General features: G+C 44.7%; 3 protein-coding genes across 9 annotated transcripts in view; 2 read left to right on the forward strand and 1 right to left on the reverse strand.

Annotated features, from left to right (window-relative positions):
* Window positions 1–11,051, forward strand: part of Nsd3 (nuclear receptor binding SET domain protein 3) — a 112,570-nt gene extending 101,519 nt beyond the window's left edge. For all 5 annotated transcript variants that reach the window (XM_076913930.1, XM_076913931.1, XM_034520743.2 and 2 more), the window contains 4 exons: window positions 1,418–1,559; window positions 2,880–2,986; window positions 5,196–5,397; window positions 6,017–11,051. In XM_076913930.1, coding sequence (XP_076770045.1) covers window positions 1,418–1,559; window positions 2,880–2,986; window positions 5,196–5,397; window positions 6,017–6,258 — 693 coding nt within the window. In that variant the 3' untranslated portion in view covers window positions 6,259–11,051. The remainder of the gene's footprint in view (window positions 1–1,417; window positions 1,560–2,879; window positions 2,987–5,195; window positions 5,398–6,016) is intronic.
* A 959-nt stretch (window positions 11,052–12,010) lies between these two features.
* On the forward strand, window positions 12,011–16,292 carry Plpp5 (phospholipid phosphatase 5). 2 transcript variants are annotated; one of them, XM_034520780.2, is made up of 7 exons: window positions 12,011–12,170; window positions 12,273–12,381; window positions 12,581–12,671; window positions 13,017–13,080; window positions 13,497–13,621; window positions 14,207–14,377; window positions 15,466–16,292. In XM_034520780.2, exons 1-7 carry the CDS (start codon window positions 12,109–12,111, stop codon window positions 15,624–15,626), a joined length of 783 nt encoding a protein of 260 aa, XP_034376671.1. In that variant the 5' UTR covers window positions 12,011–12,108; the 3' UTR covers window positions 15,627–16,292. The 2 variants fall into 2 exon arrangements, with proteins under 2 accessions (XP_034376671.1, XP_034376672.1); XM_034520781.2 differs by lacking the exon at window positions 15,466–16,292 and adding an exon at window positions 14,756–15,459.
* Window positions 16,293–16,791: 499 nt separating this feature from the next.
* Window positions 16,792–23,987, reverse strand: part of Ddhd2 (DDHD domain containing 2) — a 33,953-nt gene continuing 26,757 nt past the window's right edge. For both annotated transcript variants that reach the window (XM_034520362.2, XM_034520360.2), the window contains exons 17-18: window positions 18,990–19,097; window positions 16,792–18,674 (exon numbers count right to left, since the gene is read on the reverse strand). In XM_034520362.2, coding sequence (XP_034376253.1) covers window positions 19,016–19,097 — 82 coding nt within the window. In that variant the 3' untranslated portion in view covers window positions 16,792–18,674; window positions 18,990–19,015. The remainder of the gene's footprint in view (window positions 18,675–18,989; window positions 19,098–23,987) is intronic.

Genomic DNA, 23,987 nt, shown 5'->3' on the forward strand with positions numbered 1-23,987 from the left:
ACCTCATTTCTAGGGGACCTGCTATCTCTTATCTCTAAAGGCACCAGGGACACAACTTGATTCGTATACATACATGTAGGCATCACACTCATACATGTAAAACAAGTGACAGGAAAATAATGAATGTCGGCATAAGAAAAATGGAAGTAAACTCATTAAAATAAAACTAGCCAGGTATTGTGGCACGTTCCTATGCTCCCAGCATTTGGGAGGTTAAGGCAGGAGGATCATAAGTTTGAGTTAGAGGCCAGCCTGGGCTACATAATTATGATCCTGTCTAAATAAAAAAGAACCAAACACAGAAAAAGAAACCAACATCAAAGATGTTATGACCCATGAGATTGATCTGTATCTGCATGTCTCATCATAGCCTTGGCCTTATTGCTCACCGTTGTCCTCACAGAGGGAGGAAGCTCGGTCTAGGCACAGTTCCATAGTTGTTTAGTAAGATTGTTAGAAAGGACTATGACAATTCCCCATGTTCTCTGTGTTCGTGATGTTTCTAAAAGAGTCAGGATATCATCCAGACTGAGGTCATGGCTCAGTGCTAATGCATGTGCAGAGTGTATGTGAGGCTGTGGGTTTAAGCCTCATCACAAGCAAAAACATGTCAGAAAACCAACAAAAAACATTGAAAGAGATGGTGGGCATGGTGGTACACACCTTTAATCCTAGCACTTTCAGGCAGAGGCAAGCAGATCTCTGAATTCAAGGACAGCCTGGTCTACATAGCAAGTTCCGCACCAGGCAGAGCCGAATTGTGAGACACTATCTCAAAAGAGAAAAAAGAAAGATACGACGTACGTAGTTATGTCATTATGTGAAAGGTTTACAGCTTGCACATGTGTCACAGGGTAATTTCAGCTGCTGGTGTTATGCTGTAGTCTGTAGAGCTCAGTGCAGGCCTTGGCCCTTATCCACATTGTTAGAGTCCATACTGAGGGGCTGAGTGGTCTAGTGTGTTCTGTGTAGGTAACCTCTGTGAGAGCACAGAGATGAAGGACTGTCACCTCCCTCTCGGAGAGTCTCGTTGCCTTGTCTGTCCTCGTGGCATTAATTTGTCTCCCCCATAGCAGGTTAACTGCTAGCTTACAGTAGGAGAGAAGCTGAGAACAATGAAACACCCGAGTAGTTAGTTGGTTATCTGAACCATGTAGCTCTGTGATCAGAAATGCCTGAACACGTGACCTGCCAATCTTCATAACTTAAAAAAAAAAACCAAAAAAAACAAAAAAACCCTAAGGTCCTCAAAGAGAGAACGTGGTAACTCCGTGGAGGAGTGTGTAGTCTTTTTAGAGCTGACAGTTGGCACACACCAGCTGATAATAAATGCTACTGTCTTGTTCCCTAACTGAATGTTTCTAAATTGGCTTGGATTTAGTTTATGTCAATCCCCCAACTCTTTCTCTCTCTGAAGGACCGTATAATCGATGCTGGGCCAAAGGGAAATTATTCTCGTTTCATGAATCATAGTTGTAATCCGAACTGTGAGACACAGAAGTGGACTGTAAATGGAGATGTTCGAGTCGGACTGTTTGCTCTTTGTGATATCCCTGCAGGTAATGGGGCAGCTTGCTGCCAGGGTCCGTTCACTGGGGAAGCCTGTCTCGTCAGGAAGAACGTTATCCTTTAAGGCTTGGCCCCTGTGTGTTTATTCAGATCAGACAACTGGGGGGTTGTTCGCCAGTGTGGTAAAACTCCATCCGAAGAGAAAACCTGTCGAGCCTTTATGCAGAAGAGGCCAATGTAGAGTCTGCCACAGGGCAGTGCCTCAGAGGACATGGTTGAGTCTGCACCACAGTGCAGTGTCTTAGTGTAGGCACCTCACTTCCCAAAATAGTGATGTCTGCAGAATGGAACCAGATGGCATAGCTCTTGTGTGCTTTTAAAACATATTAAAGGTAATTAGCTTATGGAGGCTGGAGAGATGGCTGGGCAGTTGAGAGTCTATACTTGTTTTGCACAGGACCTGAGATCAATGCCCAGCATCCATGTGGGGTGGCTCCAGCTACAGGGGTCAGACCCCTCCACCTCACCTCCCACAGGCACCCACACCCACTCACATATACACATAATTATAAACAATCCAAGTAAATCTTTTTTTAAAACAGCAATTTGCTGTACCCACACCAACTGGATTCTTTTTCTTTCTTTAGTTTTCAGCTCTGAAGAGCATTCCGTTTCAGATTAGATGCCAGGAACCTCAGAGCCATGCTGACTGCTCTCCTTTTCCTTCCACTGAGCACGTCAGCAGAACCAGCTAGGTTTTCAGGTTTAGGGAATTGGTAAGGGCAGTTCACTAGCTGGGTACCCGCTGAAAGGCTGCTCAGCACGCCTTCGCTCAGACCCCTGGGCCTTTCACAGTGTAGTGAGCTACAGTTGTGAACGTGGATTAGTTCACAGTGGAAGGCATGCCTAACACTGGCACGATGTCACAGTTGTGCCTTAGAAACGGAGCTTAGCTGTAGAACGAGGCGAGGCTAGAAGCCCTTCTCACCATAGGTTCATACTTCACTCTTTCATGTTTTGTTGAAGGGTTTCTCTTTTTAGAACACGCAGCTCTGGCATACTCATTGGTGGGCAGGGATTGTTAGCCGCACGGCCCCTTCCTGTCATTATCTTGTGTACAGTGTGTGCATTTGTGTGGGCTTGTGAGCACAGGTGAGAACTTCTAGGCCTCGGCTCTCCTTCTCCACTGTGGATCTGAATGCAGCTTACGTTGTCAGGCTTATGTGGCATGTCCTTTCACCCGCCCCTGGGCCATCTTGCCAGTCTGGGACAAGTCTTTATCTCAGAACCCTGTGTCTTCGTGAAAGTGGTTGGCAATATTTCTTCCTCGTGACATCACTGTGGATCATTTTTTTTCTTTTGTGTTTTAGGGATGGAGCTAACATTTAATTATAACCTGGATTGTCTGGGCAATGGCAGGACAGTGTGTCACTGCGGAGCTGACAACTGCAGCGGTTTTCTAGGAGTGAGGCCAAAGGTCAGTTGTACAGGGTGCTGCACCCAAGGGCAGGAAGGGGTATGCTACAGGAGTGAGCCCAGGACCTGCACCCAAGGGCAGGAAGGGGTGTGCTACGGAGTGAGCCTGGGACCTGCTTGGCTTTGTTGCAGAATTCCCACAGTTGCCTGTCGATGGGGGGGGGGGGGGGTGGTGCTGTTTTGAGATGGATCTCTTGGAGCATAGGCTGGCCTTGAACTCTTGTGTTCTTGAAGATAAACTTAAATTCCTAACTCTTCTACCATCACTCCCCAAATCCTGGGATTCCAGGCAGAGCCACCACACCCAGCTTGCTATTCTCACTTTTTAATGAAGCTTATTTTAGTAAGGTCCGACAGGCTCTGAGATGCACAAAGCACGTGTAACTGGTGAATGTTACCTGAGTGTGCTGACTCACATCCTAGCACTTGGGAGGAGGAAGATCACTGTTAATTCCCAGATAGACAAAAACCAAACAAACCCAAAAGAAAACCCTGCAGAAATAAAAAGGTATCTGTTGTAGTAAGTAAATTATACGTCATGGGTGCGGGGTTGGGGGGCTCAGACTGTCTGAGGTCTGAACAAATGAAGTCAAAGCAGCTTGCAGTTAAATCCACCATTCCAATTCCAAACAAACAAACAACGCAGCTCAACCATCAGGACTCTTCACTAAAGTGACATTGTCTTTAAAAACTCCATAGCAGTCAGTGACAGTCAGTGTGCTGCCGTCGTGCCCAGGAAGCATGGGCAGCCTGAAAGTCCAGCTGCTTTGTTGAGATGGTCTGGCATCGGCTGGAGTGGCTCCAGTCTAGTGCCTCAGTGCTGAAGAGCATGCGCTCTTCCAGAGGACCCATGCTCGGTTCCCAGCGTCTGCGTCAGGCTCTTACAACCCTCTGTGACTGCAGCTTGGGGATGTCGTGCTTCCTGCTCCTGTGAGCTGCTGCTGCATGTAGCCACACACAGACACACATACTAAAGAGCAAATCATTAAAGTCACTGGTGAGTATCCAGAATGCTCCATTGGGGGCCAGACAGCGTGGGCTCCAAGCAAATCCGTCTGTCCCTCTGAGGGGTAGCTGTTGTGCTGATGGGCAAAAGCACCACGATGTGCAAAGCCACTGTGAGGATCTGGAGAACAACCCAGCTCTGGAGAAATGGTTGCCTTGTATCTGGGGCTGGAGTGAAGGATGGCTTTATGTTTACCAAGGAGGATTTTCCGGAGGTCAGGAACATACTGCTGCTCTGAAGATGGACACTGCTGCCTGCGCTGCTGCCATGGTCCTGTGCAAGGAAGGTCTGCAGCCCAGAAGACTGGTTTGAGAAGACCACTTTCTTTTGGGCCTCTGGGGGTAATTTCACCACTGAAATTCACCAGTGCTGTGCAGATGACAAAAGCTAGGCACAGTGGGAGCCAGGAGAGCCCCACTGCTGAACATGCTGGCAGCTCCCCTCAGTCAGCCAGCAGGTGTTTGATCCTGGCAGACTTCTAACCCCTGAACAGAAAGAAGAACATGACATCACACAGAAGACTCCGCCTGCGGTGTTGCCAGTGTCTGTCCCACAGTCTTTCATCTGTGACTAGAGAGAGTCCTGACTTTCTGTAGTCCTGAGTTCACCTTCCCACATGCTGAGAACATGGGGGCCTTCTAGCTGCTGCTCCTGCTGTGGCCCCAGCCAAGGCTAAAGAGTCAGAGGAGGACAAGGACCCGCCAAGTCCCCACCAGCTCAGCCAGCTGAATTTGAGAAACATGTAAATGAAGGCCTCTGTCTCTCCCCCTTCTCTTTAAAACAAACAAGGAAGGGGCTGGAGAGAAGGTTAAGTTATTAGGAGCATTGTCTGCTCTTTCAGAGGACCAGGGTTCAAATCCCAGTGCCCACATGGCAGCTCATAGCTGTCTGTAACTCCAGTTCTAAGAGTAATGGCTCCCTCATACAGACATACACCAGTGAACATAAAATAAAAATAAATTATATTTAAAAAATGAAGATGAAGATTAAAAGAGTACTGTAGTTCTTATGCACTGCTGCTTTGTAGTGAACAAAATCCCAGGCGAGCTTTGACAAGATGCTTCACTCTACTGTCCTCCGGGGAAGCCCTTCTGTTGTCTTTAGGCCACATGCAGGGCTGCACAGAAGGCTGTGTGTGTGCAAGCCTTTCTGTGTAAAGCATCGTCAGTATGTGATGTTAACCACACTCTGTCTTTCTTACCAGTCTGCATGTGCATCAGCACTTGATGAGAAGACAAAAAATGCCAAGTTAAAGAAGAGACGGAAAGTCAAAGCAGAAGCAAAGCAAATTCATGAGGATTACTGTTTTCAATGTGGGGATGGTGGAGAGTTGGTCATGTGTGACAAAAAAGACTGCCCCAAAGCATACCACCTCCTATGCCTTAACCTGACCCAGCCACCCTACGGTAAGCTAGACACGCAGGGCCTTCTCAGCTTCTGATTTGGGATACATTTCTCTCTTTAATGCAACTGTGAAATCAGAAACATTTAACAGAACAAGCAAAACTACTCATCAGAACTCTGTTTCCATGCAAATGACATACACCTCATGTGGTAGCAAGGACACATTGCCTCTACATGATAACCATAGGAGGGAGTTGGCTCCTATGACGTTGGGTTTGAGCCAGTAGCTCATCTGTGTATAAAACACTATGAGATGTACGTTTGTTTGGCTGAAGTTTGGAGTTGGATTCAACTCCAGAGTCTCTAAGCAAAGAAGGTAGGGTATGAGCCAGGTGCGGTGCTACCCATTTAATCCTAGCACTTGGGAGGCACAAGCAAGTGGATCTCTGGGAGTTCGAGGGCAGCCTACACTCTCTAGACAGACCTTGCTTCAAAATGAGGTCAATAGCACATGCCTTTAATCCTAGCACTTGGGAAGCAGGTAGCAGGACAGCCAGGCTGCACAGTGAGGCCCTGTCTGCAAAAGGTGGGGAGCAGGGGAGGGTACCTCTTGGGTTTTTTCTTGGGTAATCAAGAAGTAGGCTAACAGATGCTTTCCCTCCCCTCCCCCAACCCACTCAGGAAAGTGGGAGTGCCCGTGGCATCGTTGTGACGAGTGTGGCAGTGCAGCCATTTCCTTCTGTGAATTCTGTCCACACTCCTTCTGTAAGGCTCATGAGAAGGGGGCCCTGGTGCCCTCTGCCCTAGAAGGTCGTCTCTGCTGCTCCAGCCACGACCCGGCATCTCCTGTGTCACCAGAATACTGGAGCAAGATCAGATGTAAATGGGAATCCCAAGATCGCGGAGAAGAAGTAAAGGAATGAGAGGTGGTGATTTCCTCCCTGCGACTTTGAGAAGAAGAGGCAAACAGAGGATGCTTGTGCACTTGCTGTCAGACCGCCTCTGACGGGTGGGAGCCAGCTCACACGGCTAAAGCACTTGGTGGTGTCTGGTTTTTCTATTTTGTTGTTGTGGGGATAATTTTGTGGATAGCAAAATTCCCTTGGTCTTTTCTTGCCTTTATTGTGCTTCAGTGTCTCTGCAATCAGCAAAAGAAGGGTCCTCATTTTTAGAGTTGAGAAAGAAAGTTAAAAGAAAGTTTTGATAAGATCAATACAAAGCCTAAGATGTAATCCTGGGTTGTGTAAAGCGAAAGTAGCCATTCCTGTATTTATTTTCATTTTTAGGAATTCTGAGAAGTGTAGTTCAAGCAATCTAACCTCTGTGAGCATCTGTGCGTGCGTGCGTGCGTGCGTGCTTGCGTGCGTGCGTGCGTGCGTGCGTGTGTGTGCGTGTGTGTGCGCGTGTGTGCGCGTGTGCATGCAATGTGCATGTGCGCGACTACCTTTATATACCTCTTTACTGAGCCGTAGATTGGCTAACTTCTCTTTCCTTTTTCACATGCCTTCTCTCGTGTCAGAGGAGGCTCTCAGAAAGTATTCAGACTGGCCTCTTGGAAACAAACTCCATGACAGCGTTTACCTATGGTCTTAAACTGGATGGGCTTCATGGTGCGCCAACTCTACCTACAGCTATCTTGTAGGGAGAAGGAGGGAGTGCATCCACTTACTGTGAAATGTCACTATTCACAGATTTTCCGACACATCTGAGGGACGTGAGTGCACAGGGAAACGCTCACTCCTGTTGTCCTGGTCACTGACAGGGGCTAAAGAAGGATTAAGGCACAGACCAAAAGCTGGATCACATATGCATCACTTTCTGACCAATTTAATGTAGACTCCAGTCTAACCTGGAATTTAAGGGCATTTTATTTTGTCTTTCTCTCTGCCAAACCATGTTTCCTTTGCCAGCTGGATCCCTCAGTCCTGTTTCGTGGTAAAGCTATGTAACTGAATCTGAGTTCTATTTTAATAGATTTTTCAACTGATTTCCCAACTTAGGGATGGGGCGAGTGGACAGAAACACCCCCAAGTTCTATGTGAATAATTTCTACTTAGTATTATGCAATACTTAAGATTGCCCCCACTGTGTAAGGGGAAGAACGTGCTCTTCCCAGGGTATGTAGGAGCCACAGTGACTCCATGGTAGAAAGCACTTGAGAACACTCCCCGCAAAATTAGTGTTTGCAAGCATGGCTGTGACATTTCATAGTACAGGCCCAAGCATACCAAGGTGTCTGACCACAGAATTCACTTGCATCTAGCACTTAGGAATTTATCTATTCCAGTATTACTTGTATGAAATCATATCAGACACAGTAACATGAGACTAAAAGTCTAGTGTTACCATAAAACAGGAACTTTCTCAGTGAATTTCAACTGCTTACTGGAGGTATCCAGTAGGATTTATTCTCCTCAAGAACCTAGTATTTCACTAACGTAGGGCGGGAGAGGCTCTATGGCACCCTGTCGTTGTGTTAGGTGTGCTTTTTTAATTTTTTACAAATCAATTCAGACCTCTTCTCTGGAAACGAAAGAGCAGTTTTGTGCCTCTTTTTTTAAATATATATATATATATATGTGCAATTTATAGGCAACAGACACTACAGTTCCTCTCTCTAAGCTCCTGCACTGCCGTTCACCTAGTTGTAGCACTTGTAGTAATTCTGCTGGTTAGACAAGCTCCCGTGAGGGAGAAGGCTGCTACACAGCATCCAGTGCAGTCACTACGACTGCCATGAAGCACAGCCCACCCAAACACTAAACCTTGCCCTTGAGCAATTAGGAAGTTTGATGTCCTTTTAAAAAAATAATGTAAGAGTATCTGGGTTTTATCATATTAAATTTTATTTTATACAGACATGGTAACATTTTTTAAACTCACTGATAAGGGACTTCCTTTGATATTCCAAATGCAACCCTTATGAGAACAATGTCCGATAGGAGATTGTATCTTGTTTCCTTTTTTGACCTCATGCTTTTTAGTATCTGATAACTTTTATAGAGTAAGCCCCAGGGTGCATCATGTATTTATAAATACCTTACCCTGACCTATCTCTATTCTGCTTCTCTTGTATGGCGTATTTGTTTTTATATCTATAAAAGGATTTTGCACTTTTCAGATCTTTTCTTACTAGATGACTAATAGGCTTGTTCCCAGAAGCTTTTATGCTCCAAACTTGCCCTTGCTATGCCAGTGCAAGGGCCTCTTCCTGTGCCATCATGGCCTGTGTCTTAAAATTGAGGGTGAAGAAGACAGAAAGTTGGCAGACTGTGTGTGTGTAAGTGTACATACACCTTCCTTTCATGACATTCCAAAAGGCACTATGCTTACTCAGAGTCTGAAGCTGGTAGTTGTTAGCTTTTAAATATGATTTTAGTCTACAGTATTTGTGGTTGATTTTATTCAGCCCAGAAACAAAGGACTTCAAGCAGCATGGGATAACAGTGGTATTTCCTAACCTCAGGAGGAAGATGAGTCTGATTATCATCATAAGGCTTTAGAAGTTTGGCTGGAAAGAGCTAGGGATGGTAGCATGAGGCCACCACAGGCTGTGCCTTGGAGGCCTCGATGGGCTGCCAGAGTAGCAGCCTGTGCCTGGCCTGCAGGACAAGGCCAATGCTCGTCACTGCCAGTGTACGCGAGACAGCAGCTGCTGAGTTCAGTCTCCAGTCAGGTGGAGATCAGCGTGGAGCAGGGTTTATCTTCACTTTTGCTTTGCAAGCCCTACTCTATTTTAATTCTCAAAAATTACCTTTCCTAAGCTATAGAATAGACTGAGTTTTCTCTGTGTTATATAAATAACATTATATATGTGTATATATAATGTTTTATATATATATAAGTGATATATATGTGTGTCTGTGTGTATACACGCACATACATACTGAGTTAGGAAGTATTTGAAACTAAAGAGATAATAAGGGCCCTGCAGCCCGCTGCTTTCTGTCTGTCTCCCACTGCAGCATTTGCAGAAGTGTGTGTAAGTGATATGGATCTGAGATGCTGAGGGTCCATCTGCTCGTATGAAATACTCAGCTGGACTGGTAGGCAGCTTTTATACAGTAGTTTCTTTTTTGAATAATTTTTTACAGGATATATTCTGTTAGGGTCAAAGCCAGACTACAGTTTGAAATCCTAACGTTATCTGTTCAGAACCTGGCTCTCCAGAGGCTGCTGCTGATCTTGTTGAGACAACACTCCTCTTGCATTCCTTCCCCACAGAGCTAAGATGCTGCAAGCCACGTGCCACATCCTAATGGGAGAGGAAAACAAATTGCCTTTGTCTCTCTGAGCTTGAACAATTTGTAGTTTTCTATTTCTCATGAGATGATGACATTGCTTTATTTCTAGACTTGAATTGCTTTTCACATGGCTATTGCATCTGACCACCCTCTCCTACTCTGCCACGTTGCTAAGGGCAGCACGGAAAGTCATAGTGGCAAGGTCCTTCGGGATGGACCACCCACACTTGGTCTCTGCTTATCTGTAACAGAACGGCACAAGCAGATGGGCTGTAGGACAGAATGGAGACAGCTTTGCGGTGGACGCAAATGCTGAGAAGCTGGACAGTTGTTTGAACTGAAATATCACCAGGTTTTATCTTGGGTAGGATACTGGGAGAAAGGGAGGAAAAGGTGCAATGTAGTTCCCATAACACTGAGACCCCCATCCCAGTGAATTCAGGTTCTTCAAGCACTTGGGACTTCAGATTCTCATTTTACATTTTATATTTTTTTAATTATGAAATGGAAAGCATCACTTGAATACTGTCAAAAATGAAGTTCCCCCGACGGGAACATCTTAGATTTGCTGGCACCTTTGAGGAAGGAACTCCTGTATGAGATATCAGCAGCAACTTTAGAAATTCTTTCCCTATGTTTTTGTTTTGCCTTTTTTCCCTTTGTTTGCTTCATCCCGGAGTACCTCTTCTTTCTGTGTGACATATGCCTGTGTGTGGGGAGGACAGGTGCACTTATGCTCCTAAAATGCTATTATAACCTTTGTTTCAAAAAAAAAAAAAAAAAAAAAAAAAAAACATTTCCACTGGGCATGCTTGCACATGCCCTTAATCCTAGCACTCCAGAGGCAGAAGCAGCAGATCTCTGAGTTCAAGGCCTACATTAAGGAGTTCTCGGCCAGCCAGGGCTATGTAGAGAGACCCTGTCTCAAAGGGGGTGGGGGGTAGAAAAAGAAAAAAATTGTTTGGCTTTTGTCAATCCAATGCAAAAGTATCAAATGTAAGCACTTGTATCTGTGTATGGGGGATGGGGGAAGAAAAGTATTGCTTGTTCTTCAGTAGGCTCTGAAAGTCATTGACATTGCAAGTTAAAGGGAAAATAGACGTTGCCAAAGTCAGTATTAGGTCCTTGGTTTTCTTGTAACTTCACCGTGTCTGCTAAGCGATGAGAAACCTTCCTTACCTGCTGACTGGTCCTTGCTGTGTGTAACTGGCTTTCCAGTATCTGCCAGTTTGCCTCAGTATTCTTGTCAGTTAAAAGGAATGAGGAAAATTACACTTTCGTTGTCAGTTAACATCTCATTTTTTGTTCTCTATGGTAACTAACTGTATTGCCGCTAATACCAAGAAGCTCTTTGATTACAACTGGCTAAAAGACCTTTTTAGATACAAAGATTTGTGTATTTTCAACTGATACAGCAAATTCATTTGTGTCCATTTGAATATTACACAATAAATGCATACCTGCAGATTCCATCTTCACTTTGTGTTCTTTGAATAAAGTTGATAGATTGTTTCCATCTGTATCTACCTGTAATGAACTCTGTAGACCTATGAAATATTATTTTGCTTAAACCACTTGAGTCCTTAAGATCAATATTCACTAGTCAGTCTCTTTATTGTCTGTGACTCGGAGCTCCTAACACTAAGAGATTAGTGTTAACTTTCCCCGGGGTATTCTACTAGGGCATTACTGTTTAATGACTTCAAACATATTAAGGATTTTGTTTATTGACCAATGTCTTATTGCAAAGTATGAGCCTACCAGTCTTGGTTAACTTGTACATAGGTAGCTGTTAACTAGTGTAGTGTACGTGAGATTGCCTGTAACATTTGAGCTTCTTACTGATGTGTGCTGAAGGGACAGTTTTTGTACATTGTATTTACTGGAATCTTGCCTTTTTAATCTTACAGATAATTTAGAATTCACATATGTTTTCTGCCTCTGTAAGAATATGGGAAAGCTTTTAATGGCATTCCATTGATTTCAGGTCTTGCTTGAGGTTGACTTTAATAAATTGTCCTGTATGGTCTACTTAAGAATATGGGCTTGTTCTTTATACCTGTAATTTCATGGTACAGTTTACTGGGAAATGAGACACAAAAATACATCCACTTACCCTCAGCCCAGTTTTTTCCCTTTGAAATGCTACTAAGAAATAGTTTCTTTAAAGTGAATTTTCTGGTTTGCATTTGTAGTGGAAGCGTCTGTGGAGAATGGCGTTCCTTTTCGTGTCCTATAAGCTGATCTGGGTGGTTGGTGAAGGACACTTTTATCACACTGCTTTGAGACCAAAAGGTGACCTGCTGTTTGGACAATAGTCGGGTCATGCAGAACTACCAGAGGACAGTGCCTGTTATTTGCTAGGTGCTACTCAGAACGCAGCCAATGACCTGAACTTCCTGCTTCCCCGAGGCCCCGCTGGTACAGTCCCCTCGGAGTGCGCTAGGTGGCGCTGGGCCCCAGGCGGGCGGAACAACGGCGCGCCGGGGCCACGTCAGCGTCTGATCTGCAGGCCACGCGTGTGGCGGGATGGGGACGGCGGCCCTGGGAGCCGAGCTGGGCGTGCGGGTCCTGCTCTTTGTGGCCTTCCTGTAAGGATCTGTCCATGCTCCCAGGAGTCCCGGTGCGCCCGCACTTCATAAGTGCAGCTCTTCCGCGAGGTGGCCTGTCAATCTTCCCCGCTTCCTCCTCAGGGTGACCGAGCTGCTCCCTCCCTTCCAGCGGAGGATCCAGCCCGAGGAGCTGTGGCTCTACCGGAACCCGTACGTGGAGGCGGAATACTTTCCCACCGGCCGCATGTTTGTGCGTGAGCTGCCCTCCCGCCCACCACCCCCTGGCGCCGACTCCTCCCTCCTTGTGCTGGTCGCCCAGGACTTCATCCTGGAGCCCCAGGTCTAGGGCTAGCCGGCTGGTGGGCTCGCGGAGCCTCATGTCAGTCCGCGGCAGCTGGTGGCGCGGGCCAGGAAGGACTTGATGTTCCCCGCCCTGTGTTCTCCTTCAGGTCATTGCCTTCCTCACGCCACTGTCCCTCATCTTCCTCGTCAAGTTTCTGAGGAAAGCTGACGCCACCGATAGCAAGCAAGCCTGCCTCGGTAAGTCGCCCTTCCTGTTGTTCCTGCTTGGTGTTGGCAAGTAGCTGTGGGGTTCGGCCACTCTACCCCTAAAGTATGTCCTCTTACCCCACCTTTTACCCCACGAGACCAAAAAGCAGGAGTACTGTTAAGACTTGCTTAACACAGGCACCACACCGGTGTACCTCAGTGCTCGGCTTCTCTGTCCCTAGGCCATTAGTATTTCTGGAGCTGGAACAAGGACCACAGCTGCTTTTATGCCCCATTCCGGTTGGGTTCTACCCCAGAGCAATGAAGGCTCTATTAATGAGGTGGTGGCATACTCTTCCCCGAGCAGATGGCACTAACGGCTTCTTTGCTTTCCAGCTGCCAGCCTTGCCCTAGCTCTGAATGGTGTCTTTACCAACGTAATAAAACTGATAGTGGGCAGGTAAGCCAGACCTCGGCACTCGAACCTCCCTCGGCCTCCACCATGGTCTCAAGCATTGTTTCCCTGGATTCTCACACTAGTCTTTCCTTTCGCACCAGAACTCTCCTTGCCCTCTGCCTGTTCTAAACGTACCACCTGGTCTGTGTCCTGTCCTAGTTCCCACAGCGACAGCCTTTAGTATGCCTAAAGCTGGAGAGTGATTAGCTGCTCTTGTGCTAAGATACAGTCCTGTGATAGAGACTTCCTTCAACACTGGCCCTGTGACTAAAGCCTTTCTCTCAGTATGAACACTAATCTAACCCCATTACATTATTTTGCCTATGACAGTGGTTAACAGATTATTGACATCTACTATTACTGAAAAATACTTTCTGAGAGTAAATTATATGTGCTCAAAGTACCTTTATTTCTTCCAGGCCACGCCCAGATTTCTTCTACCGATGCTTCCCCGATGGGCTGGCCCATTCTGATTTGACTTGCACAGGGGACAAAGATGTGGTGAATGAGGGCAGAAAGAGCTTTCCCAGCGGACATTCTTCCTGTATGAGTTCACGTGAACTACCTCAATACTGACATGTATCCCTGTTCGCTTTTATGTGTGTATCCGTGCTCTAGGGGCTAGAAGGTGGCGTTAGGTCCCCTGGAAGTGGAGTCAGAGACCAACATGAGTTGCCACGTGAGTGCTGGGAACTGAACCAGGGTCCTCTCAAAAGCTAGCTGCTGCTGAGTCAACTTTCAGCTCCTCCAGCTCCAATGTGCACTTTAAATATGGTTACATTTAACCTACCAAGCTCTGTAAACTCTTTGTTCAAGAGCTACTACTCCTGAGGGGTCTGAGCTTTCTACATTGTTACCTTTGTAGCTCAAGAACCCAGCAAGGTCTATTCTATTCTTTTTGTGATTCCCAGTTAGAGATGTGGAGTCTATGGCACTGTCCACAGTGCTAACTTCTATTCCAGAAACTACTTACTTAAAATAGCCTGAGACAGAAAATGAAGTCCTTCATTCCCCTTTCCCTGTAATCAGGAGGGGTAAACCCTGTTCTTGCTCCCTGCCCGGTCTGGTCATGAGTGACAGGTGGGGCTCCCACAGAAGGACACACAACTCACAGGTCTTCCCTTTCTAGTTGCGTTTGCTGGTCTGGCCTTTGCTTCCTTCTACCTGGCAGGGAAGTTGCACTGTTTCACACCACAAGGCCGAGGGAAGTCCTGGAGGCTTTGTGCCTTTCTGTCACCTTTACTCTTTGCAGCTGTGATTGCACTGTCCCGCACGTGTGACTACAAGCACCACTGGCAAGGTAAGCAGGGTGTTCAATTTTTTTTTTATTTATGCCACAGGAGTTTCTGCTTTGCTTGTTTTAACTGTAGAAACTGGCAGAGGAGTGGCTTACTAAGCATCCGATGAATCAATGAGCAAGCGAGCAAGTGGGGACAGCCTGTGGATCGTACTGTGTGAGCACTGATGCACACACAAGCCTGGCAGCCTGTGTCTGATCCCTAGCACACACGTGCAGGGAGAGGGAAGAAAGGCCTCCAGAGTGCTCTCACCTCCACACGAATCCCGCCAACACACATGTTCTTTTTAAAGTTAACTGTGTAGTACCCAGGTGCATGTACCCCAATCACGGGGAGCTAGGCAAGTGCCAGTAATCCTTTCTGACCTCCCCAGCACAGAGGTTGTTACAAGGGCATGTACGGAGACTTTCAGCTTTTTATGTGGGTCCTGGGGATTTGAACCCAAGTCTTCTTGTTGATGCAAGTAAGTGCTCTTACCTGATCCGACAGCTCCTCAGTTCTCAACTGTTAACCCACCATCACCCCAAACCCGACCCCACAAGATAGGGGTTCATTAGTTAGCCCTGGATGGCCCTGGAACTTGCTACGTAGACCAAGCTGGCCTCAAACTCAAAGAGTTAGAGCTGCCTCTGTCTCCTGGTTGCTGGGATAAAAAGTGTGCATCACCGTACCTCAGCTCCCTTTATTTTTAAGACAGGGCCCTTCCTTTAGCCAAGCCTAGAGAGAAATAGGCTTCTGTCTCAGCCTCCTAAATGTTGGGATCATAACCATGTGCCGCCATTTCTAGGCAGAGTTCTTGAAATAGTGAAAACAAGGTGATGACCAGAGTCACAAATGCTTGTTATCCTTTGTTAAAAATTCTACCCCAGTCTTTGCTGATTTAACTGGGTGTGTTGATTTGATGTTTAGAGAACAATCTGACTAATAATTCTGTAACTGTATGATAAATCAAGTCACTCTAAAGAAACTAACAGCATGTGCTCGGGGCTTTATTAGCTCCTACGAGCAGATTAACTGGGAGGGCCAAGTCATCTCTAACTGTGGAGCGTCTAGCATGGTTTTAAAGAGGGGTGCTATTTTCTCTCCCCAGATGTGCTAGTTGGATCCATGATTGGAATGACATTTGCCTACGTCTGCTACAGGCAGTACTACCCCCCTCTGACTGATGTAGAGTGCCATAAACCATTTCAGGACAAGCACAAACTTCCATCTTCACAGAAGCCTAGTGAGTTCCACCATTTGGATGTTTAACTGAATCTACCTCAGTGGAGAACAAGCAAATCAAGCCTCAAAGCTGGACACCATGCACAAGCCAAGGACTTGTAGCTTTGATCTCTTCAAGGTCAAAGTGAGGACACGGCCACACTGTATTTGCCTCCACAGGACTGTGTACCTTTGCCCCACTTCCAAGGCTAGACCCTGAGGTCTCACTGCCTGGCCTGGCACAGGGCTTTTTCAGTACCTCTCTCACTAGGTTAATGAATCTGGTCCATAGGGTTAGTATTCCAGGATCTAGTGTCTTTATATTGATGTGTCATTCCAGAAGAAACCTTTTCACAAAGGAAGCTTTTCATGACCCCATTTTATCCTAGAAGGCTTAATTCCCAAACATAATCTCCATCCTTTATAAATAAGCGCACTGCTAGCTAAACTTTGATTCTGTTTACTTTTAATGGTAATATTCCATTAAGCCTTAAGTAATAAAACATCCAATTTTGGCCAATTCTTTACTTTTTACTACATTAGGAAAGAAAAATTATAGATATTATCTAGAAAATAAATGTATCTTTTTCTGCCTTTTTTCACAAAGAAATATATGGAGCAACTAGAGGCTATCACCAGAACTTGATACCGAGGACCACCTGATAGCCACCTTTTCTTTGTTATTATACTTTAAATAAAATTCTGTCTTATGTATCTCTTCCTAACTCTTTTATTATTATTTTTCATGAACTCAAGAGGTCCACCTGCCTCTGCCTCTAGAGTGCTAAGACTACGCATACAGCAGCTGCCCAGCTATGACACAGTCTTAAACACATCTTCAATGCACTTCTTTTCCTCAGTAAGTCTGATAGTGAAATAGAACAGTGTGCTTGAGGTTTTATACTTTTAGAAGAACCATTCGGGTCTAGGAGATTCATTAACTGCTGGTATCTGTTGTACGAGCTAATATTTACAGATACTAAAGGACAGACTCTGTGTTTTCTGTATTTTCAGGCATACTTAAAATTGCCACACTTTAAATTCTGAACTATAGCTGTCCATGACAATGAAAACATCAGTCAAGGGAAAAAGTCAAGGGAAAATAGCTTACATATTAGTTATTTACCTAAAACTTTTGTTTTGAATTTAGTAATACATAAGAGAAAATGCCTCCTATATTCATTTTTCTTGATGACAGACAAGGCCACGTGAATGTAGGCAAATGGTCAATAGTTTTATTTCGGCATTTACTAATAAAGTCTTAAATATAATCACATATAAAACAAACATTTCAAAAGTGCAAAATATCAGAAAGGTAATCAGTGCTATTCATCTTCCCTTGCAAATAGTCTTTCACTAATTGTGCAACCAGAATTACGTACAAAATGCTGTTACACTAGAGTTTATAAACAGCCTTGGTCAGAGATTGTACGTGATAACAAGTGACTCAATGCAGATGTGTACCCAGGTCCCCTGCCACCCACTAATCTGTATGACACTCAGCACGGTAACAGGTGCCACAGGTGGATCACGGTGAGGTGCAGGCTGCTTTAGTCACTGTGCCGGACTGCGGGAAGAAGCCTTTCTTAGTGCAGCGCTTTACCTAGCTCTCCAGGGCCACACTGCCCATCTTTGGTCACAAGAACGCACTCTCGGTTGTGCTTTGGTTTACTCTTAAGTAGTAATAACTCTGCTAACAAGAGTAAACAAACCTCAAGACAGCAACTGACAACATTTACTCTTTAGTATTTAATGACTACTACTTAATTCTCAGATATTCTTACTCAAGACATATTGTAGAAAAAATAAAGTATTCCATGTGCCTGTAACTCCTTAGTGCTTGCTTATCCAGTATTACCCATAACAGGAAGAAGGCAGACCTGCCGTCCTGTGCCAGCCTCTCTAACCTCCAGTGTTTACCTCCCTTTCCCTGTCTTTACGTAAAGGGCGTGTCATGTGCAGTGCCTCTGGATACCATGATAGGATGGTTTACAAAAAATGTCAAAAATCACAACACAGCTCACTTCCTCTGCCACTCTACAGAGAGACCTGTGGAAATCATGAGGACGACGAAGATGACAGCACATGCTGAGGAAGGGGAAGACTGTACAGTCACTCGTCCCCAAGATAAATGTGCCTTGAGTTCTCCAGATTCAGCTGCCAGTGCAGTGCACACAGCTGCTCCTCAGACCCTGGAGACAGGGTTTTCTTTCAGAATGTGCTCTTTCCCTTGCCCTAACTTGCATGCTCAACTACACTGACTGCCAACTGTAAGTAAACATTTTGATGATACCTCAGAAAGCAGTGACGTTTATGTCACAATACTTTACTCAATCGGAAGGAGCAGGTGACTTAAGTTGGTGCTACCAAAAGATTCATTTACAATATCAACAGCTGGGAAGGGCCATGTAATTTCAGGTTGACCTTCAAAATAAGTTCACCGTAACCTTCAAAATAAGTATCACCTAGTAACTTCCTCCACTCCCCCCACCCCCGGTTTGGAATATGGTATAAAAGGGCAGGCATACAACTCGTACAGCCTTTAGAGTGAAGCAGTTGTAAGAACAAGGGACAGCACCAGTGGTTCCTACAGTCCACCTGTGTGAAGGTGTGCAGAGCAGACTGTATGATTAGTAAGCTTCTTTGAGATCTTCATATGATACACACAAGAAGGAAATGCTGGCTCCAAAACTAGCAGCTAGTCCATATCCATTTATGCTTAGCCTTCCAGTGCAGAGAAGAGGGACTGGACCCTAAGTACCTGTACATCTGAATACACTCCCAACTGGTCCATTTGTAAGGATAAGGAGTTAGCCTCTCTAGGCCCCTAAACAGACTATATTCATTTCCATGTGATAAACAAGGACCGGCTGCTATTGAAGCAGTCAGATATGTGAACTCCCTACTACACAACTGTGAGTGTTCATACAAAGCAATGAGTCTTCCCTCTGCTTTCTACTCATTTCCAAAGAGGATTGATTATCTTGGAAAGATCCCACGGAGTAAGGCAGGCAGCATGCAGGACATAAGGTAGCTGAGAAGAAAGCTGCAGCAACAAGCGTGTGGGTTTTCAGGAAAGGCTCCCTCAATGTCCATCTATGAGAGAGAGTAGGAGAAGGTCAGGGTGGTCAACCAGAGGAACCAGCCACCACAGAGAACACCACTGTTAATACAGACTTCCCAGGTCTGGAGGCCCGGTATGGTAACTTGGGATCCCAAGCACAAGAGAAGATGTGCACCAATCCTTTTCTGAGTGGGCTACTGGACATTTGCCATGAATTTTAACCAGTCCCTCCACGTGAGCATTACCTAGATCGTGGAGATGTAGACAGAGCTATACAAAGAGCTTGAGGCGCCAATGTTCCTTATAACATGTTCACATGTAAAGATTTCATTGCATTAAAAGCTTACATTAAGCAGCCACAGATGGGTCGTTTTCACTGTAAAGGCTGATCAAGGAAGATGCCCTGGGTTTGGTAGATCTCTTTGAGGACCAGCAATACTGTATCTTCAGATTCCCTGTGTAGAGGAAAACTTACATTGAGAAAAGACAGAATGGTCTGGTGCCATATGCTCTTCATGTAATCTATACAAACATCTTGGCTTTACATTTATTACTTTTAACTATTGTAAGAATATGTGCCTCAGAGGTGCTCTGGCAAAGTGTTATGTCTGGAAACAGGAAGGGTCCTGGCACCATCCCTCATAAAAATAGTACATGACAAGGAGTCCACAGAGCCGTGCTTGCTTGCTTGAGGAAGGTCTCACTCTAGCCCATACTGTGCCTGGAACTTATTCTATAGCTTAGGCTGGTCTTGAATTCACAGAAATCCTCCAATCTCAGCCTCTCGACTCCAGGATTACAAGTATAAACCCATTCTTAGCTCCATAGAGGCAATCTTGAAACAGCGAGGAGCCATCTAGTTGACCACCTTCATTTTTAAACTTTTATTTGCTTTTTGGAAAAGGCAACCCAGAATTCCAAATATATCAAATGGAAGTTAGAGATCCAGCTGTGTGTCTAGACGACTGGCTGAGCAAGCATGTGGATCTGAGTTTGGAACACAACACTCACGTGACTAGCCGGGCTGCTTGACCTGCTGAGCACAGTGAACAGCATGGTGCGGGGCTGACACCACTGCCTGGCCACTAGCCTAGCTCAGATGCACTGAGAGACTGCCTCAAAGGAGTACAGCAGAGAATGACAGAGCAGGATACTCAGTGAAGTCTGGTTACCTCACATGGGCATATAGGTACTCATGCACACACATATAACACGTACATAGAGAAAATTATATGTAATATATGCATACTTTGTGTTTATAACCACTTCTTGGGTTACAGAGTCCTTTTCCTCTCACCCTGGCTCTCCTGGAAACCAGCCCCAGGTCTCGATGCTCGAGACTCACCTTTCTTACTCTCTGATACCCACCTCCCAGCATCCAGCAGCTAGCAAACTTCCACCGCTGAGTCTTGCTGCATACTTTAGAATTCTCTCATTTTTTGAAATGTTTTGCTCTGTGATCCTGGCTGGCTGTGAACTTGCAGATATCTTTCTGCTTCAGCCTCCCCAGTGCTAAAATCATAGATATATACTACCACGATCCAGCTAGCTTTCTTGCCTCAAACTTAGAAAACCTGATTTTCTTGTCTATCTCCTTTCTGAAGCAGCCTAGAGGATCCAATGCCTTCTCTGTGGGCACACTGTATGGCACAAAGGCATAAGCAAGCAAAACACCCACAAACATAAAATAAACATAGTCAGGCCATGGAGGTACATGCCTTTAATCTCAGCACTCTCTGAATTTGAGGCCAGCCTGGTCTACAGAGTGAGTTCCAGACAGTCAGGAATGCACAGAAAACCCCGTCTTGGAAAACCAAAATAGCCAGGCGGTGGTGGCACACGCCTTTAATCCCAGCACTTGGGAGGCAGAGGCAGGTGGATTTCTGAGTTCAAGGCCAGCCTGGTCTACATGATGAGTTCCAGGACAGCCAGGACTACAAAGAGAAACCCTGTTTTGAAAAAAAAAAAAAAAAAGAAAAACCAAAATAAACTAAACTAAAATAAAAAAATCTTTAAAGACAGAAAGAAAAAAATCAGTTCAAATTATCCCAAATTATCCCAAAACAACATAAGAAAATGAATTAACCATTTATTTCAAAAATCATTATTATTAACCAAAAGAAGACAAAAAAAATGAGAGAACAGACTAAAAGCAAATATCCTTCACAAATAGGGGGGACTAAAAAATCTTCAGCGGAACATTAATGACCAAATTCACTGGCACAAAAGAAACTGCCATATACAAGTAGGACACATCAGGGAACTGCAGTTTGGGTCTACATCTTGAAAACCAATCAGGAAGGAGTTTGTTCTATCAGTGAAAATACTGTAGGAACTTTGAGCACTTTCTTTCCCATGATGCAATGAGAAACTGGGTAAAAAAGATTAGAACCAACATTTTCAAAACTATGAAAGTTGGTCTTAGAACAATTTTGGATGTATACATAGTAAGGTCCTATATCAGAAAAAAACTGTGAATGTATCTACTTTAAAAAACAAAACAAACTAACAAAAACAAAAAACAAAAAAACAAGGCTCTGGACTGGAGAGATGGCTGCTCTTCCAGAGGACGGAGTTTAGTACCCAGCACCCACATGGCAGCTCACAACTATCTGTGGCTACAGTTCTAGCTGATCTAACACCCTTGTGTACACACACACACACACACACACACACACACACATATACACACATGCAGGCAAAATATCAATGTGTATAAAATAAAAGTTATTGTTTTTAAAAAAGGCTCAATAGAAACAAGATTTTTGTTTTCATTTGTTTAGGGGATTTTTTTTGTTTGTTTATTTTATTTTTAGACAGGATCACAAGTGGTAGCTCTGCCTAGCCTCAAGCTCAGAGGTCCAACTGCCTGTTCCTTCTGGTGCTGAGACTGCTGGCAACAAAATGTTAATTTACTTACACATACAATTATAAGTAGGATTATCTTAACAGCTAACCCTCACACCCCAAACTCCACATGCAGGTCCCTCAGCTTATAACCTCCACAGAGAAGGCCTGGCAATGGCTTATGAGTAAGATGCTTGCTGTGAGAGCAAGACCCAGAGTTTGATCAGAAGCCATGGAAAAGCTGTATGTCACGTGCATCTGTGATCCCACTATTCCTATGGTGAGAGAAGAGCCAGGATCATCTGTAAGACACTCTCAGGCCAGCCATTCCAGAGTGTATGCAGCACAGTGCAAAGGAGAGACCAGGCCTCAGCAAAGGAGGAAGCAAGAACTGACTCCCAAAAGTTGTCCTCTGACCTCCACATGTGTGGCAAAGCACAAGTGCTTACACTCATTCACACAAAACAAAATAAAAACTTTTAAAAAGAGAATTCCAGGGGCTGGAGAGATGGGTCAGTAGTTAAGAGCACTCACGGACTGCTCTTCCATGTCTTGAGTTCAAGTCCCACATAGTTCAATTCACACACACACACAGTAATAATAGTAATAATAATAATAAAATAATATTTTTTTAAGGACTGGAGAAGATGGCTCAGTGGTTAAGAGCACTGGCTGCTCTTCCAGAGGCCCTGGGTTCAATCCCAGCACCTACATGGAAGCTCACAACTGTCTAACTCCAATTTCAGGGGAATCTGACTCCTCTCACACGGACATATATGCAGGCAAAACAATGCACATGAAATCAAAATAAATAAAAAGGGGTATGGTGGCCTTTACCTTTAAAGCTAAGGAGGTAGAAATAGGCAAATATCTAAGTTTGAGGCTAGCCTGTTCTACACAGTAAAAAAACAAAAATAAAAAAAAAAATAAAAAAAAAAAAAAACCAAGCCAAAAAGAATTTCAGAAAGGTAGAATGCCAAATTCTAGTATTGTTGAGACAATTAGATAAGCACATGAAAACACCATGACCTGGACCTTTCCCCCACTGAGTTGGCTAGTGAGCTGTCACCTTGACAGGAACCATGAGGAGCAAGCCAGTAAGCAGTAAGCCTCTGCTTCAGTTACTGCCCTGAGTTCCTAACCTGACTTCTCTTGGTCAGTGAAGTAGTGTAACCTGAGAGTTGTAAGCTGAAATAAACTTCTACCTCTTCAAGCTGCTTCTGGTCACAAGTTTTATCACAGCAACAGAAGCCCTAAGACACCCATTCTATATAAAACTAACATTAGAAATGAATCCAAGATTCACAGGAAAAAGATGAGACTATAAAATATCAGAGTGGACTATATGTTTTAGGAATGGGGAACAAGAAAGATCTATAAGCATGACTCAAGCCAGTGTGGTAACATGCCTTTAACCCCAGGATAGGGAGGCACAGAGAAGTAGGTCTCTGACTTTGAGGCCAACCTAGCTTATAGATGAAATTCCAGGCCAGCCAAGGCTGAACAGTGAGACTGTCCTAAACAAACAAACAAACAAAAAACAAAAAACCCCCCATAGATCAAAAAGTCTGGCAAAAATTTCTATTTAGCAAACCCCATATAGAGGCTTGAAAGATGATTCTGCAGTAAGAGCACATGCCAGTCTTTCTTGCTGAGGCAGAGTTCCAGCACCTACACTGGGCACCTCACAAAGGCCAGTTACTCTGCCTCAGGGAATCTGATGCCTGACCTCTGTGGGCAACAGGACATACACACATAATTAAGAATAGAATAAGACAATATAGGCAATATCAAATACAAACTGAGGAAGACACATGTACAGCCATCTAATGAACGTCAATCAACACAAAGTCTCGACATCTCAATATAATGAAAAGAAAGAGTGTGGTGGTTTGAATGAGAATGGTCCTCATAGGTCCACAGCTTTGAATACTTGGTTCCTAGCTGGTGGAACTGTTTAGAAAAGATTAGGAGACATGGCCTTGTTGGAAGAGGTGTACCACTGGAGGTGGGTGTTGAAGTTTCAAAAATTCATGCCAGGCCTAGTGTTTCTCTCTGCCCACATCATTCAGTCAGATGTGATCTCTCAGGTCCTCCTACAGCACCATGCTTGCCCACCACTATGTTCCCCACCATGGTGCTAATGGACCAACTCCCTGAGACTGTAAGCCAGCCCCTGTTAAATGCTCTCTTTTATAAGCTGCCTTGGTCATGGTGCCATCACAGCAATGGAATAGCAACTAAGACAGAAATGAAAATAAAGGGTATAGGTAAATCAAAAAAGAAAAGAAAAAAAAAAGGGGTATAGGTAACTCCCAGAGAAGGAAATAAAACAGCCCCTGTATTTATGATAAGAGACTCCACCATTTTCATAATAGGAACCATTGGCTGCAACTGTGGTGGTACCTGCCTTTAATCCTAGCACTTGGAAGGCAGAGGCAGACAAATCTCTGAGTTCCAGGCCAGCCTGGTCTACAGAATGAGTTCCAAGCCCACCA

Source organism: Arvicanthis niloticus, chromosome 16, assembly GCF_011762505.2.
Source record: "Arvicanthis niloticus isolate mArvNil1 chromosome 16, mArvNil1.pat.X, whole genome shotgun sequence".
Lineage (NCBI taxonomy): Eukaryota > Metazoa > Chordata > Mammalia > Rodentia > Muridae > Arvicanthis > Arvicanthis niloticus.

Coding starts and splice junctions, on each gene's coding strand:
- Plpp5 (XM_034520780.2), top strand. CDS start 12,109: ATGGGGACGGCGGCCCTGGGAGCCGAGCTGGGCGTGCGGGTCCTGCTC. Junction 12,672..13,016: donor TAGCAAGCAAGCCTGCCTCG/GTAAGTCGCCCT, acceptor TTTGCTTTCCAG/CTGCCAGCCTTGCCCTAGCT. Junction 13,081..13,496: donor ATAAAACTGATAGTGGGCAG/GTAAGCCAGACC, acceptor TATTTCTTCCAG/GCCACGCCCAGATTTCTTCT.